Genomic DNA, 16,417 nt, shown 5'->3' with positions numbered 1-16,417 from the left:
AAGCTTGTCTTTCCCTCCCGACCATTATTTTGTGTAGCACGAGCTGCTGCCCATTGGCCGGGATGTGCTCAGCCAGCCGTGGGTGTGTCCGTGGTACTCTCTTCAAGAGCAAAAGCAGAGCAGAAGAAGGGGAGGAAGAAAAAAGGACAGGTAGGAGGCCATTTCATACCGTAGGCCACGTAGAAAAGGCCGGTAATCAACTCGTAAAAGTATTGATTTGTTCATGTCGTCACTCGTGCTGCATCCTCAGTACATGTATCCTTGGAACGTCGTCCTTGTATGCTCGTACACTGGGCTGCCACCTGACAACTGCGATACATTCCCCGCATTTCACCAAAATCCTCAGCTTCATCCCGCCACAAAGTAAGAGGTAGAATCGACTCTCGCACCAAAAAAAAAGCACCACAAAAAAAAGTGCTCGCTGAGGGTGTCCTCGAACACAAGCTGCCTATTGCTGGCCCCCAATGAGATTCTTCCATGAGCGGGAGAACTAAGTAAGAGGCGCGCGGGCTTCGAATCGGCGGTGGATTCTTCCGACGGCACTACAGCAAAGGGAGATTTGCAGTGGTACCGGTACATTTGGGAGATCCCGCATGTACAGTACATGTATGCAAGGAGAAGAAGAAAGCCATACAAAACAGCTGAGCTTTGCTACAATATCTATTTCCATCTGGGCTGGTTTTCCGATCCAGCTTCTGTCTCAGGCTCCCGTCCTACCTCTATAATCTAATGCAAGCCACCGGGATTCTGCAAAATCAACGTATCGCCCTGCCAAAGAGCACATGTGGAGCAAGCCACCCCGGCAAACAAGGCGAATCCTTCGTATTATTCGCTACAAAACTCTCCATGATCTTCACTTGGATTGCCGTGGCTGGCCTTATCTACAGAGATAGCCGCTGCGTAAAGGGTTTTTTTTTCTTCTTCTGAAGGCTGCGCTTGTAAAGAGACCCATAGTCCCGCGGTCATAATCAGTCCACTTTCTGCAGATCTAACGATATGCCGTACTCCACTGCTGCTGTGCAATCCCAGTTATCAACTCAACTCAATTCTTACTGTCCTTGGTGCGAATCCTTACAAAGAGGATTGAGTTGGAAGCAAGCTTTATTTTATTTATAGAATCATCTCGTGGGATGGACTCGATCTTCACTAGCATCTCGTATACGCGCCGTCTACTCTAGCCCAGACCAGCCTCTGTCCAGGGTAACGGCTGGATCTATACTACTTACTAGTGGTCGTATTCAAAATAAATCAATTATAGCTCACATCTTCATCGAATTGCATTATTGTTTCTCTCAAAATGGGTATATTTTTCTGTCTATGCCGTCTGCTAGCATATTCTACTTTTCATCTTCCACCACACCACAAGTCACCCCTTTCTTCCCCACACTATCCGACACAGAGGAGCGAAAACCAGACCCATCTAGAATCTGTAGCCGCCGCTGTTGCCACCGTGATCGCGGATCTTGTACTCATCATCATTCTCTTCATCGTCATCGTTGCGGCGATGATGTCTGCTCTCGCGGTAGTCGTCACCATAGCGCTCCTCCTGACGCTCGTAGCTATCTTGCTGGCGACCATAGCCAGATTCGTAGTCATCCTCGCGCCTCTCGTAGGAGTCTGATTCATCGCGGCTCCTGTGATGGCTGTGGCTATGATGGCGGTGGTGATCGCGAGATCTGTTAGAACCCCTGCTCTCGCTTCTACGCTCACTATGGCCGTAGCTTTCCTCTGTAGACTGAGTGTATTCGTAGCGTTCGGTGCGACGCTCATGTGTCTCATAAGAGCTCTCATGAGTCTCTCTCCTCTCCTCATAGCCAGAGCTTCCATACCCTCGGTTTCCGTATGAAGAATCCTGTTGCTCGTAGCGTTGGTACTCAGTTTCACGTCCACCGTCGGGACGATAGGTCTGAGTGCACTGGGCTTGGCCGTATCGATCCCCTTGCTGGCCATACTCCGTCTGACGCTGCGTGTAGGAGCCGTCTTCTCCATATTCACGACTGGTTTCTCTGTTGGTGGACCCCTGTTCAAAGGCACCACCTAGAAGATTACCAGCTAAGCCGCTGATGAGACCACCGATACCATCGTCTCCGCCCGACCCTTGATGCTGGGAAGAACCAAAGTCGACACCGGTGTTCTGAGATACAAATCCGGACAGGGCACCCGTAGCGCCCGAGAAGATGGCTGTTGCAGCAGCGCCGGCAATCTCGTCTTCAATGCCACCCTGGGGCTGGAATTCCTTGCGCATCTTCAGCTTACCGCAACCATGACCAGTATCGTTGACACCCTCCTTGTGGTTCTCGCCATTCAAGACACCTTCGGAGGAGAGCTTGCGGCGGTAGTCTTGCTGTTCCCCGGCCAAGTCGTTCCACCACTCTTCTACGGTCGCAAAGATGAGCTGCCGCGCCTCGGAGGCACCATCTTCACCCATCTCACGCTGAGCGGGGTGGTGCATAACACCTTCGACAATGCGATCCAACATACGGTTGACATCGACAGAATCGTCATCAATGGCTTGCATAAGCTGTGGCACAACCCAGTGGAGCATTTTGGCGGCACTTCGGCCGGCAATCTCGTTGAGAATCTGTATAAGTGTCAGCAACCGATGAGTTGTCCCTAGATAGATACACAGATGAGAATTACGTTGGAGAAATGATCCTTGGAGAGCATTGAATGGGTAGGGTTAGAAGAGTCTTTGTCGTTGAAAACGACATGCTGCTCTTTCTGGCTGCTCTCGATGATTTCGAGAGATCCCGTTGATAGTTCGTTCTTGATCTGGTGAATCAGGGGCACAATAAAGGGTGCGATGATGGAGAAGACGAAGACAGACAGCTGCTCCTCCAATTGTTCGATAATCTTGGGGAGGATAGGGATTCTCTCAACCGCAGAGCTAATGCTCTTCATGATGCTATCGTGGAATTCAATGGCGGGCATGATCGCCCTGAAAATGTTTTGGATATACATGGTGAATTCTTCGGTATCCTTTGGAGAGACTGGCTGGTGTTCTTCTTGGGCGGCGGCTGCATTCGACTGGATCTCATCGAGCTTGTCTCCCTGATTGCTTCCCGGGAGGATGCCGGGGGGAAGCTTGCTGAGGAGAGTTTGAAGAAGGCTAGTATCTCCCATCTTGCCTTCGTTGAGTGCTCCCTCAAGCTCCTCAATCTCATTCTGGGTCAACTTATCGGATACTGGCAAAGCGTTAGTTATGATGATACCAAATTATGGTGAGGACTTGAATCCGCGCCTACCTTCTCCAGTGACAGAGTGGAGGAAATCCACGCCTCCGAATGTACCAGTTACGATAGGATAAACCGAATGGCGGGCACCCTCCAGTTGAATCCGAGTGTTGCGGCCAACATGGGGAAAGATTTCGCGCTCGCCCATTTCAATAAGCGCAAGCTCGGTGTAGTTGCTGTGAGCGAAGAAATCTATTTATTTGCAACAATATTAGCTATCGGCTTTTTTCTCCTTGGAGTGAAAAGGGGTAAGTTGGCACGGATAGCCTGCAGGCTATGTATTTGGCCATGCATTATTATGTCAAACAAATGAGGTTGCTCTCTTGATTATGGCTTATGCTCACCTTCTAGACAGTGAAGACCGGTTCCCATCAATCGGAGTGCTTCGTAGAGCTCTGGCTTGCTTCCCGAGTGCTTGTATTCGCGAGCCAGCTCGATACAGCGACCGAATAGAAGACGCACATGTCTGGCCGAAGTCATAATACCGACTCGCTCGTTGGCAATATAGTTTTTCATGCCAGTTTTCGGGTCGATAGCAAGCTCGGTCTCCTCATTAATGGGGCCTCTCAGGCGGGGATCATAATCGCGGGCATCTTCACCCTCTGCGTAGCCCTTGGGGTTATCAATGTGGTCTTCGGGACGATAGCACCCGAGACGTTCGGCCGTGACCTCGAACTCTCCAGAGCCGTAGCCAAACGACATGAAGCCGAGAACACAAAGAAGCAGTCGGATAGCCTCGGCAGACACCATCTTGACGGTGGCAACATCGATGGCTTGGGAGTAGTCACGCAGCCAGTTGCCAAAGTACACTCGGGAGACGGTTCGCTTGTTGAACTTCTGGCCGCCCTTGATGGCATGAGCCATGGCCAGGGTGAGCAGCGCATCTTCGATGTCACCGTGTCGCCCTGTAGATGTTGCAATTAGCTTTACGAAAGGCTGGAAGCACTCCAGGGGGACGACGTACAGTTCTGGCCCTCAACCTTGGAGATGGATGCAATGTTACCGGCGCCGAAAGCTGCTGCCGGCTGAACCAAGCAAACAAGGAGCACCAGCCCCAAGAGGAAGCCAGGCGCTCTAAAGTCGATCATCGTGTCACTCCTTGAAAGCCACGGCCTGACTATTCGATGTCGGTGGAATGTCGTACTCAGCTTGTTGCTGTTAAAGTAAGATAGATATAGATACCAGATATGTAGGCTGTATAACGCAAGCTGTTTTGGTACAAGCTTCAGCAGGAAAAATAGGAGAGGAGGAGAAGAGAAAGAGAAGAAGACAAATAAGAGGGAATAATCAGACTTCTAAAGAGAACAGATCCTAGGCGGAGGAGACGAAAAACGGACGAAGGAGGGGCGTTATGGAGGGGCATTTCGTCTGGTAATAGCACCGGACCACGAAGCTCGCCCAATCGGCAGCTGGATCAGCCGTCAGAGCAGGTCTTGGCATATGCTCCGGGGCCCAACCAGGAGCGCCAGGCCCCGGAAACCGCTGGAGTCTTGGCGAGCATCGTGGGACATGAATGGCCAGCCGTGGACAGATGAAATCATGTTGCAAGGGGCAGAGGAAACGGTGCCGGCACACTTGAGACGGGCTTGTGCGCTGGTGGGGAATGAAGATATCTGTGCACCGGTGGGGGATGAAGATATCTGTGCGCCTGGAGAAATCGGCATACAGTACTGCTAGTACGTACAAACCGCAGGTACCTGGCCGCGCTTGTGGCAGACGCTATCTCTTCCGGCCAGGGGTCGTGCTTTGATGCATGATGGAAGCGCAGTTTGAGTGGCGGCGGCGGTGGGACGGCGGTAAGGTTACTTGATACTTTGTTTTTAAAACGACAACACTGAACGCTTGGACGCGTTGCAGATGCCGTCCAAGACGGAGAGCTTCTAGCGAGGCATTCGCAGATGGAGGCTGGAGATGACAAGGCTGAGCTGAGCTGAGCTGAGAACGATATTGCCTGATGGCCCGTGTACCGTAGGCCTGATGATTCATCCTCCCACACTCTCGCCTCAAGCTCTGGCTGACTGCATGTTGCTGCCGTTTCATAACCCCCCGCTATAAAATCCGACTTCCCTTTAGCTGGTTTGTGGCGCCGCATCGCGTGCCCACTACGATGCTGAAACCTGTAGATTAAAGAGCTGTCCGGCAGCTTGCTAGCAAAGTAGGGTGAGTGTGTGATACACAGCGCATCAAACAGAGAATGATACGCGGTCAGCTAAAAAGTCTTCAACAACCGCAATCAAGATCGTAAGGACACAAAGAGAAAGGAACCATCTGCTTGAGCAGCTACAGACTGTACGTGTAATAATGAGGCACAATTCTTATTGACGCAAGCCACAGCCTTAAGGGTCTGTCAAGACTGCTTGTTGTCTTTTTGGCACCGCAATGACTGCTATACCGCTGTGTTTGATTCTATCTGGCTCATTGCATCGTTCGGATGAAAGAACCTAGTAGCAGTAAGTGCCTAAGCATAACACTAAGCTCGATGCTCTTGTTCTGTCCACAAAGATCAGATCTTGGATACTAACACCTACATGCTTCGTCTGTTATCGTCTGTTATGAGTACCCGGGTACATGGTAGGAAGATGATCTCTCACGCATCTGTAAAAGAATAGAACAGGAGCCATGATGACGAGTGATGGCAAGACCGCCCTAGGAGAAGTGCTTCACTGTGGCAGGTATGTAAACGCGAGAGCTGCGAACAGCTGAGGCTACCGCTGAAAAGACGGTGCTAGCTAATACATCCAGATCAACGCGCTCTATGCAGGCTTGATGACAGCTGAGACCATCAATACGAGCACTGAAGCTGCTGAGAACTGCCACATGCCCGCAGCCAAGTGCCTACATGGATGCAGAAACGCACCAGCTGATGCTGAACAGCCCGTCAGTTACTGCCCGACAAGAGCCTGATAAACGGTAGATTCTAGGTGCTGAAGCAATCACTTAACGAGCAATCAGCGTTGTTGGAACATAAGAAGAATGAAATAAGAGACTGATGGATGGCATTTCTAGCCCTGCCACCCGCTGGTCAGATCTCGATTGGATGCACGCGCTGATCTGGCGAGGATGCTGCTGTCTCAAAGCCTGCGCTGCCAGACTGGTGCTTACATGTCCTCGGTAGATGTGCTACGGGCTTTCGAGCAGCGTCGTCATAGAGCTTCCGAGCTGCTCAGGCTGGATGGAATTGGTGGTATCAATGGACTGATTAAGTCCATCTACAGGCGCGTTTTCACTCCAGCGTGCAATCTATTTTACCTCGTGGCAGCTTTCTTAGCTACGTGTGTCTATGAGAGCACAGCTCAGTGTTAATTGCCGGTGCCCTCTCGCATTTTACAGTGCAAGAACTCCTTTTCAGCCAGCGGAAACATCATTGACTTGGACCACAGAGAAGGAAGGCACGACTCAACGAGTGAGTCGGACGATCAGGTGCCCCAGAGGCGGGGTAAGCCTGTGCAGGGCGCAAGGCAAGAGCGAGCGCCCAAGGCATTTCCAAGGGCTCGCTCGCTGGCTGATTTGATTCCAGCCGTGCAGCTTTCAGTCCTCGCCCATCGCCCGCTGACATCTGGATCAGCGAGCCCAGCCAGCGGTAAACACCAGACAGCGGTCTGCTCAGTTGCAGCGACTTGCCGCTTTTAGGCGCTGAAACTCCAGTGATGAGGGGCATTCATCATCGTGCTGAGATGTACGCCACGTACGCCGCGGCGCCAGAGACCCCCGATGACCGCTAGCATTCTTGGGCTTCAATTGGCCTGTCGGGTGCTGTCCGTCCCAGTGTAACCGTGCAGACTCGATCAACGGGATTGCCCCCAGCACTGGCTGAGATCAATCTCCAGAGAGTGAACGCCATCTCGGGGGGCATTTCAGAAGGTAGCCGGCAGGTATTGCTGGACCACCAAGCTCGAGAACAGGCGGCTCCAGAGGGTCAGTAATGGACACGCCGGCAGCGAAAAACCAGCACAAGGCGCGCAGCAAACCTATCTAGACAACATGGCGCATTCAAAAACCAACAACGACGGCAGCATCATGTGACACGATCACAATATGAAATGGCCTTGCATCGGAAATAATAGGAGAGTACGCACAAAGTACGAAGTGCTCTGTATAAAATGATGTGTGTCCGGACGAGAGAAAAAGTCCAGCGAAGAGGAAAGAAGGTGCAGGTGGAGCGGGCGACTTGACCGCCCACAGAGATGCATAGCGGCTGGGCTATGCTGGATCTGCCAGGCCTGTTGATAGCTGCTAGGCTGCATGGTGCTGTCGTGATGTAGGCTGCTGCTGTCGAAAGCTCTGGCCGCTGGTTTGGCGCGGATGGAGATGGGCTCTGTGCTGCGACAGAAAATTCACAGGAGGCGTTAGGTGCTCTGTCGGCAGACAATGGCCTCAACGCAGCAAGTTGGCTTTCAGGTCAACTTCCACCATGCCAACGAGTAAGCTGAGCGTGCCATGAGCAACGCAACGGCTGAGAGGCTGCCTCTGCTGAAGCACTACAGCAGGGCGCCCAGCCGGTTTATCGTGCGGATATCCGCGGCCGGCTACAGGTCCCAGTGGCCAGAGCGCAGCGCGTCCAGCGGCCTCGCTGCTGTGCTGAGGAACAGGCCACGGGCGCAGTGCGGGGTCTCGCTATCAGAGCAGGGCAGGGCACAGCAAGGCCGTCTTTCGGACAGAGGGCCATTAATAGCAGCGCAAGCAGCCGCTGCTTCAAGTAAAATCAGTGCGCGAGCGGGATGGGCCTCTGGTTGGGCTGGAGCCTGGCGGCTGTGCAGAGATTTCGGCTTCCAGTCGAAGCAGCCAGTCGACTGTCTGCGTACGCGCCAGAAAACGCAGCGGGTGCTGTTAGCACGATCAATCACCGCAAAAATAGCGGAGTACCACCTGGCCTTGGAGGGTGTGGGAGGGGGCTGGGAGGGGCGCCAGCCCAAAAAAAAAAAATGAGCGCCCAGAGAAGAAAAAAAATCGACCGCTGCGGCTGCCACTTGCTGATTGCGCGCGCACCCAAGGTTGCCGGCTCAGGTACTTATTGGGCGCACCACCCACCACCCATCCCCAACCCCCGAAATTCTATTTTCCCCCGTTCTTCAGCACTCTTCCCCTCCCATCAATCCCCCCCAAGCCGCACCACTTTTCACCCTCATCCCGCTATCCTTTAGATCGCTTCCAGCGGCTTTTTCTTGCCAGAACATCGCAACAGCGCATCTGCCTTTTTGAGCCCTACAGAGCAGCAAAGCAAGAAGCTACAAGAGGCGCACCGCACCGCACAGCAACGCGCCCAAAATTCCAGCAGTACCGCGCCACTAGCAACCACCAAAATCGTCATCATCCACCATGCCTCGCCCGCCTAAGAAGTCCGCCGAGGAAAAGGCCAAGGCCCTGCCCGTTGCCGTCGTGCCTCCTCCCACCATGGTTCCCGCGCCCGTCGTCGGCGGCCTGCACCCAGCAGTAGTTCCCGCGCCTGTTGTGTCTGGCGTGCCCCAGCGCGTAGTCGACAACGACAGCTTCCTCCGCGTGCGCGATTCGGTGAGTTTGTGACTTTTACTTGAACTGGTCTGATTGATATCTCAATTCCACCTCCCACTGCATCTTCAACTTCAAAGAGAGATAAAAGGATGGACACGAGAGACGCGGAGACAGAACGCGCGCACTAGCGCCAGGGACTGCATGTGCGCTCTTGCCATTTCTTTCTTGAGGGCTCCTGCCGAGTGGCAAGCTGGAGTGACGTCGAGCGAGCCGGGATTTGTCTCTTGGCTAAAAAATGTGTGGCGATGTGCCTCGCTTCTGCCGCCTGTGGAACCCTCGTTTCTCGCCAAAGAGGACAAGAGAAAAGGCACAGACAATTCCCTTTGCACAAGTCCTTTTTTTCTTTGCGCCTCACCGAACGCGCGCGACCTGCGCTGCCAGCCCCTCAATTGTTTACATTTCGATGCTGGCCTAGCCCCGCGTCTCGCCGAGTCGTGCCGCCTGGAGCTGTTTCCTAGTGGGAACCTGCAAGCTATAGCTCTCCACTCCAGAGAGCTCTGCGGCCTTGCTTTAGCTCCAGCCTTGGCTCATCCCGACCGCTGCCGTCATATTCTCTTGCTCCCCAGCAAAACAAAATCTTTCGAAGCTCATTACTAACAAGATCAACCAGGCTGTTGGCAGACTCACCACCATCCTGGAGCTGCTGAGGTCCTTCACCAATGACTACATTCGCCAGACCAACCTTCTGCTTGGTGAGGGCACCGCTGAGGGCCCCCAGGGCGACCTCCTCAACACTTTTGAGAATGCCGCCGCCCAGCTTATGATGCCTGGCATCCCAGACATGACCCCCCTCGTTGAGGAGAAGAAGGAGCGCAAGAAGCGCACTCACGACCCCAACGCCCCCAAGCGCCCCCCTGACCCCCTACTTCCTCTACATGCAGCACGCCCGCTCCATCATTGCCAATGACCTTGGCGCCGATGCCCCCAAGGGCGCTGTCCAGGAAGAGGGCCAGCGACGATGGGCTCACATGACTCCTCAGGAGAAGCAGGGCTGGAATAACGCCTACCAGTACAACCTGCGCCTCTACAATGCCCGTGTTCACTCCTACAAGAACGGCAACCCCCTGGCCAAGAACATGAGCGATGAGGAGGCGCTTAAGTACGCCGAAGACTTCCACATTCCCATGCCAGAGCTCAAGGAGGCCGCTGCTCAGTCTGATGCCCCCGTCAATGACCAGGATGCTATTGCCGAGCAGCTGCAGCAGGTCGCCGCCGCCCCCTCTGAGAATGAGGAGGAGGCCCCAGCCAAGACCCCCAAGAAGCCCGCTTCCACCCGCAAGCGCAAGACTGCCACCCCTGCCGCTGAGGTAGAGACGCCCAAGGTCGCTGCGCCCGCCAGCCCGGATAAGAAGCGGAGGAGGACATCGACCAAGGCCGCCGAGCCTGAGAAGGAGGAGCCCAAGAAGTCGGGACGCAAGAAGACTAAGAGCACTTGAGTAACCAACGTTTTTCGGCTGTAGTAGCCTAAGCTGCTGCTCTTCCTGCCGTCCATTGCTTCTCTAGCTGTCTCGACACGAGCGACGAGAGAAAGGGCTTCTGGAAGAGCAATCCCTTCATTCGCGCTCATCTTATTCTACATCATCTTGTGTTACCTACAAACCGCAACTACAGAATTGCGGAGAAGATTGTCGCCTCTGTTTTTAGCAAGTTGGCTCTCGGTTTTCCTTTCTGGTTCTTACTCGAACCATGATACCTTGCATGAGAATGCCGCGGGCTCTCTAGTCTTTGGCTTTCGTTCTCTTCCCATCTACTAGACTTGCCTAGATGGCTTGTCCTTCACGTGTGTGTGCTCTGATATGATAAAGGAATTAGTTTCTTTTTACCTCCTTCTATTGTATCTCGCTTTCTTTTGACTGCTCTTTGAGCTGCAGTCTGGCGGTCAGTATAAAAATGGTTATAAGGGCGTATAGTTATTCTTTTTACTTTTCTGTTCTTCTTTGCTTTTGGTTGGTTAGTACTCTGGGACAAATGGCGGAAGGGCGGTTTTACGTCGTGTATTTAAGTCTCCAAGCTCGTGTTGAACGGCCGAACTTTGTATGCGATAATGAAAGCAATGATTAAGCAAATGAATGTCAAGTTCCATCCTTTGTGACACTACTTGAATAAAGAGTAGCTGCCCAGTTTCCAAACACTTGACTAGTAGACTACTATTTACCACATGGGCAGCTGCTATCCAGTGCCATGGTATAAATATAAAGGGAAAAGTCATCCAGCATCCTAGTTCTGTTATTCAGTACCCTGGCTATAACCGACATATGATGCTACCAATGCTACTACTGCTATTACTGCTACTCCTGCTACTCCTGCTAAGTACACCGACCCGCTATGGTTGCCGCAATTGGTTGCATGCATGGTTACCGTCCAATGGTTGTTGCAGTTATCCTTATTTTGTGTATCCGTACCCAGCCCTTGTGATTCGGTTATGTTCAGGCTGTAAGGCCGTCTATCTTTTTCGCGATCCTTCGTACTCGACCCCGCTCCATGGGATTACTGGCACCTCGAGAATTACCAAACAAGAGAAGCATGATATACTAATTCCAAAATGCGGTTCAGAGACCGGTTCAAGAAAATCACCAAAAAAAAGACCTCGCCAAATGGATCTGGCATTCAAAACGATGCTGCCCAACACAGCGGTGCCCAGCAGAGCCAAGCAAATGAAACAGCGCCCAAAATTCAAATAGAGGATACACCAATTAAAGAGCTATGGAACGTGGCATACGAGAAACTGCGAGAGGAAGACGGTGCTCTTATCGCTGAATACGAAAGAATCCTCCAGTGCAGCCCTGCCGCCGGGTCAACTATGAAAGACCAGCTGCGAGTCATGTTGGAAAAAAAGATGGCCGAAGTCAACGCAAGAGTATCAAAATTCGGCAAAGGCAAAACTGAGGCACCGGCGACGGAAGTTGTTTCAAAGATTATGGGTTTGGCCAACGACTACGTACATGCTGCCGCGCGAACCAACTCCTACACTTCGATAGCATGGGCTGGTGTTGGTTTCATTCTGCCAGTAAGTCAGACCATCAATGATATCTGGTTTTCCGTTTTATACTCATTTATGACATAGCTTTTGATCAACCCATCTCAGCAAAGAGCTTCTTTGGCGAAAGCAATAGATGATATTGCATCTCTTATTGCACAAAGTGTAATGCGAGAAGACATTTATGAGGAGTTTTACAAATCAGGCGCGAGCAGCAACGGAAGTTTCCGACGATCACACGGTCAATATAAGATCGCTTTAGAGAGCCTCTATAGGCAAATTCTAAAATTCGAAGCCACATGTTGTTGCCACTATTCCAAAAACGCAGCTTTCCGCCTCGGGCTCGATGCCGTTCAATGGAATGATTGGAGTCAACTAGTGGCCGAGGTTCGTGATAGAAATAACAATTTTATCGCCATCGAAAACATCTTGCGGGACATACGGCTCCACGAAGAACGTAAGGCTGCTGAAGATCGGCAACAAGTAGAATTAGCAAAGGCAGACGCAAGAAAGGCAGCCGAAGAACACGGTAAATTACTACGCTGGCTTTGCGATATCGACCCGTCCTCGATGCATAATGATGCGCTCGCCAAGCATACACCTGGTACTTGTGGATGGTTAATACATGACAGTGATGTCTTCAAGGCGTGGGAAGAAGGCAAGAGCTCGTTATTGTGGCTTCATGGTAAAGGTATGTCCAGTCTATTGATTATGGGAATAGCAACGCTTTTTATTCCTGGGAGGTATGACTAAACTCTGTATCTACAGCCGGTTCGGGAAAATCAATCCTGAGTTCCTCCGTCATCAAACACTTGCAAGACCGTCATGCTTCAAAGCCTTCAACCGCACTGGCTTACTACTACTTCAGCTTTAGTGATGTCAAAAAGCAGAATGTTGATGGCATGCTGGCATCTCTGATCAAGCAGATCTGCTCTCGCCGGCCCAATAAACAACTACTTGACCGTCTTGGCGAGTACATGGTCAAAGAGCAGCGCCCAGATACTAAAACATTGGGAGAAGCTTTAATTTCGTCCCTGTTTGGGTATTCGGACGTATACGTTGTCATTGACGCCCTAGATGAGTGCCCAGCGCTTAATGAGCGCCGTGAAAGACTGCTTGAAAGTGTGGATAGCATTCTAGCCAATGCGCCTGACAGCCTTCACGTCTTTCTAACAAGCCGCAGGGAGCAAGACATTGATACTCAAATACGTCCTCACTTGTCTAAGTCCTGCAAGATGGAAATTGATCTGTTAGCCCATCGGGAAATTCTCAACCGTGACATACGCCATTACATTGATTCAAGATTGGCAACGAAGAAATTTAAATTTTGGCCGGAGAATGTCAAAATGAAAGCGAGAGAGTCTCTCTTTGACAAAGCAGATTGCATGTGAGTACCAAGTAAACACTTTTGTATGAAATGAATGCGATTGTATCATTATTGACAGAGCTGTTTAGGTTCCAGTATGTCCAGTGCCAGTTTGAAATACTCCAAAAGTTGTCATCTGAGAACGAGATCCACGACGCCCTCCAAAAGCTTCCTAAAGGGCTAGATGCGACGTATGATAGAATCTTTGAGAGCATTGATCCGGACTTTAAAGAACGAGTCATACGTTCGCTAAAATGGCTGGCATTTTCAATGAGAACGTTGACTCTCGCAGAGCTCTCTGAAATATTCATGATCCGACCGAGCGGAGACATTGCTATCAACGAGACTGACCGTCTCTTTTCTTCGGAATATATCTTGGAATATCTCTCTAGCTTGATTGTCACCCACAAAAGAGCAACCAACCCGAGATACACTAAAGTCCGTTTAGTCCACTTCTCTTTGAAGGAGTATATCATTTCTACTCGGATTGTGGAAAGCACCCCAGCCTTTGCATTTACTGAGGTCGATGCACATATATCGATTGGGCATTCTTGTCTCGCCTATCTGGCACAATTTAGCTCCGAGATGATAATATCTCATCAAGCTCAGCTCTCAGAATTGGAAAGATACGTACTGGAATATTGGATGATCCATCTCGAAGAGGTTCCGCGTGAACGGTGGCTAGACAAGTGGGCACAGGATGTTGCTCTCGTGCTTGGTTATCGCAGCGAGTCTTTCCTCAAACAACTCAAATTACAGCGTAGATTAGATAACAGGAAAGTCCTTGAACATATACGATTGCAGCCTTATTGTTATACTGCCCGGCTCGGACTATACCAGTTGACTCAGGTTCTGATATGCCAGGAGCCAAATGCATACACGACTCAAGAAGATTTGGAAGTGGCACTCCAGTATGCGGTCTATGGGGAGAATATTGAAGTAATAAAGCTCTTTCTTGAAAAGGGCGCCGATATCAATGCAGAGTGCGGCGGATGGGGCTCGGCCCTGCTCGCAGCAGCAGCAAAAGGCAGTCTGAGAGCCCTCGAGCTTCTTGTTAAATCCGGGGCAAATGTGAATAGCCCATCGGAAAGAGGGAGATGTCTTCTCACAAGCATTAGTGAAAAGTCCACTCAATGCCTGGCTTTTCTTCTCGATAACGGCGCTGATATAGATATGCAGGGTGGCAATGGCGGGACAGCATTTAGCGATACATTGCAAAAGCATTACGTGGATATAGATCATTTCCAGCTGCTGTTGGAAAGAAACGCCAATGTAAACGCCCTTGATGGAAAACATCGCACTCCACTCCAGACAGCATGTGCAAAAGTCCAATTATGGAAACTTCAATCTTATGTTGAGGTTTTGTTGGAGAGAGGCGCAGACCCGAATATCCGGGGAGAAGAGTATGGCACGGCACTACAAGCTCTATGCTGCCACGATGAGCTGAAAGGAAAGCGAGAAGATAATGTTCGGACAGCGCTTTCAGTGATACAGCTTCTCATTGACTATGGCGCTGATGTGAATATTCATGGAGGAAAATACGGATCAGCATTCAATGCAGCAGCGTGTTGTGAGTCATCTACAGCGATCCGGATTATGAAACTGCTCCTTGATAATGGCGCCGAGATGGACCAAAAAGGAGATACGGACTGGGGAACGGCGCTACATGTCGCTTGCAACAAAGGATCAGTAGAGACTGTGCGCTGGCTTCTTGACAAGGGTGTCGATGTGAATGCAGAGAGTGGTCGATTCGCTACGCCGCTTCAGACTGCCGTGGTTGAGGCAGTTAGGGAAGTTCAGGTATTTAAAGACAGAAAGCTGGAAAAGCTGGAGCTTGTGAAGCTGCTTCTGAAAAGGGGCGCCCGAGTTAATCAGCAAGGTGGAGAGTATGGAACTGCACTCCAAGCCGCCTACGCGAACTGGGGGCCTGGTAATGAAGGGGAGATACATCAACTGCTCCTCGAACATGGCGCTGATGTCAGCATAATAGGCGGGAAATACGGAAGTGTGCTTGCCGCTGCCTGCGGAAACAAACAAGTACAAGTCGAAAGCTTGCGTCTGCTGCTGGATCGTGGCGCTGATGTGAATGCAGATGGTGGCCAATACGGAACCGCACTTATGGCTGCCTGCACGCGACGATGGTCGAAACAGGTCGTGCAATTGCTGCTCGACCACGGCGCTGATATAAATGCAGAAGGCGGAGAGTATGGAACAGTACTTGTAGCTGCCTGCAAAACTGGTGTCAGACCTGAAGTCTTGTCATTGCTGCTTGAGCGCGGTGCTGACCCGCGTCGTCACAATTGCCTAGCCTGGCATATGGCTGCTCAGTCAGAAGAGAGAGACATCAATTCTATTCTCAAACTTTTACTCGACTATATCGATATCAACCATGTCCATGGACAGTATGGGACTGCTCTAAACGCTACGTTGGAGCTCTGGAATCCAGGAGCGGGTCATTTGTACGACGGGCGGCATCTAAGAGCCCGCTTTCTCCTAGAGAGCGGTGCCGATGCTGATATCATGGCTGGGAAATTTGGCTTCGCGCTCCAGGCAGCATGTGCGGCGGAATTTAAGCTTGAAATTGGAGGAGAGAGCTTTGATGACGTCGATTGCGCCTGCGTCAAGACAAGGCTGCTTCTCGAGCAACGCCCTGATATCAACGTCAACGCCCAAGGAGGAATATTCAACACAGCTCTCCAAGCAGCCGCATACTCAGGCCAGACTGCTTCTATAAGGCTACTGCTGGATAAAAAAGCCGATTGCAACTTGCGTGGAGGAAAATATGGGAGCGCTTTAAACGCGGCCATTATCGGCGGGTGGTGGGATATTGTCGAGATTCTGCTTAAAGCTGGTGCCACGCCTGATTGTCGCTTGCAAGAAGAGCCGGATATGGAGTGGCTGCAGCGTGTTCGAGAAGAAGATGGCAGGGGAGCTTTTGAGAGGTATATGAAGTTTTGGAAAGTCCAGAGTGCCTCTAGTGGCACCTCAACGTGATGTATAGTTATCATCTCCTTCTTAGTGGCTTTATATATCTATACCATGACACTGGTCCATGTGGAAAATAGTACTGCTGCTATTATATCTACTATATCTACTATATCTACTATATCTACTATATCTACTATATCTACTATATCTACTATATCTACTATATCTACTATATCTACTATATCTACTATATCTACTATATCTACTATATCTACTATATCTACTATATCTACTATATCTACTATATCTAAGATATACTATTGAATAATAGATTTAGGGTACTAGATAGCTTCTTCTTTAATAAAAGTAGTGTTTATGTGTTAAACTTGTGTGCATTTGTATTTT

General features: G+C 50.8%; 4 protein-coding genes across 4 annotated transcripts; 3 read left to right on the top strand and 1 right to left on the bottom strand.

Annotated features, from left to right (window-relative positions):
- Positions 1-1,286: 1,286 nt before the first annotated feature.
- On the bottom strand, positions 1,287-5,130 carry TrAtP1_006341 (uncharacterized protein). The gene is made up of 5 exons (XM_066113080.1): positions 4,198-5,130; positions 3,578-4,138; positions 3,246-3,425; positions 2,641-3,185; positions 1,287-2,581 (listed from the first exon to the last, which is right to left on the bottom strand). The coding sequence occupies exons 1-5, from the start codon at positions 4,319-4,321 to the stop codon at positions 1,421-1,423; spliced, it is 2,571 nt and encodes an 856-aa protein (XP_065969166.1). The 5' UTR covers positions 4,322-5,130; the 3' UTR covers positions 1,287-1,420.
- Positions 5,131-8,549: 3,419 nt separating this feature from the next.
- Positions 8,550-9,648, top strand: TrAtP1_006340 (uncharacterized protein; the record flags this gene model as incomplete). The annotated part of the gene is made up of 2 exons (XM_014082960.2): positions 8,550-8,741; positions 9,352-9,648. The coding sequence occupies 2 exons, from the start codon at positions 8,550-8,552 to the stop codon at positions 9,646-9,648; spliced, it is 489 nt and encodes a 162-aa protein (XP_013938435.2).
- A 61-nt stretch (positions 9,649-9,709) lies between these two features.
- Positions 9,710-10,177, top strand: TrAtP1_006339 (uncharacterized protein; the record flags this gene model as incomplete). The annotated part of the gene is made up of 1 exon (XM_066113079.1): positions 9,710-10,177. One exon carries the CDS (start codon positions 9,710-9,712, stop codon positions 10,175-10,177), a length of 468 nt encoding a protein of 155 aa, XP_065969165.1.
- Positions 10,178-11,206: 1,029 nt separating this feature from the next.
- TrAtP1_006338 (uncharacterized protein) lies at positions 11,207-16,079 on the top strand. The gene is made up of 4 exons (XM_066113078.1): positions 11,207-11,748; positions 11,806-12,409; positions 12,487-13,105; positions 13,174-16,079. Exons 1-4 carry the CDS (start codon positions 11,284-11,286, stop codon positions 16,076-16,078), a joined length of 4,593 nt encoding a protein of 1,530 aa, XP_065969164.1. The 5' UTR covers positions 11,207-11,283; the 3' UTR covers position 16,079.
- Positions 16,080-16,417: the final 338 nt, after the last annotated feature.

Source organism: Trichoderma atroviride, chromosome 3 (assembly GCF_020647795.1).
Source record: "Trichoderma atroviride chromosome 3, complete sequence".
NCBI lineage: Eukaryota > Fungi > Ascomycota > Sordariomycetes > Hypocreales > Hypocreaceae > Trichoderma > Trichoderma atroviride.
The sequence above is the reverse complement of the archived record's forward strand: the minus strand, read 5'-3'. Positions and strand labels throughout refer to the sequence as shown.

Bases quoted from the DNA above. Each gene is read 5' to 3' on its own strand.
- TrAtP1_006341 (XM_066113080.1), bottom strand. From the start codon at position 4,321: ATGATCGACTTTAGAGCGCCTGGCTTCCTCTTGGGGCTGGTGCTCCTT. The intron at 3,186-3,245 runs GTAGGCGCGGAT...ACGCTTTGCCAG, and splicing joins CCACTCTGTCACTGGAGAAG to TATCCGATAAGTTGACCCAG. The intron at 2,582-2,640 runs GTAATTCTCATC...ACACTTATACAG, and splicing joins CCAAGGATCATTTCTCCAAC to ATTCTCAACGAGATTGCCGG.
- TrAtP1_006338 (XM_066113078.1), top strand. From the start codon at position 11,284: ATGCGGTTCAGAGACCGGTTCAAGAAAATCACCAAAAAAAAGACCTCG. The intron at 11,749-11,805 runs GTAAGTCAGACC...TTTATGACATAG, and splicing joins GTGTTGGTTTCATTCTGCCA to CTTTTGATCAACCCATCTCA. The intron at 12,410-12,486 runs GTATGTCCAGTC...CTGTATCTACAG, and splicing joins ATTGTGGCTTCATGGTAAAG to CCGGTTCGGGAAAATCAATC.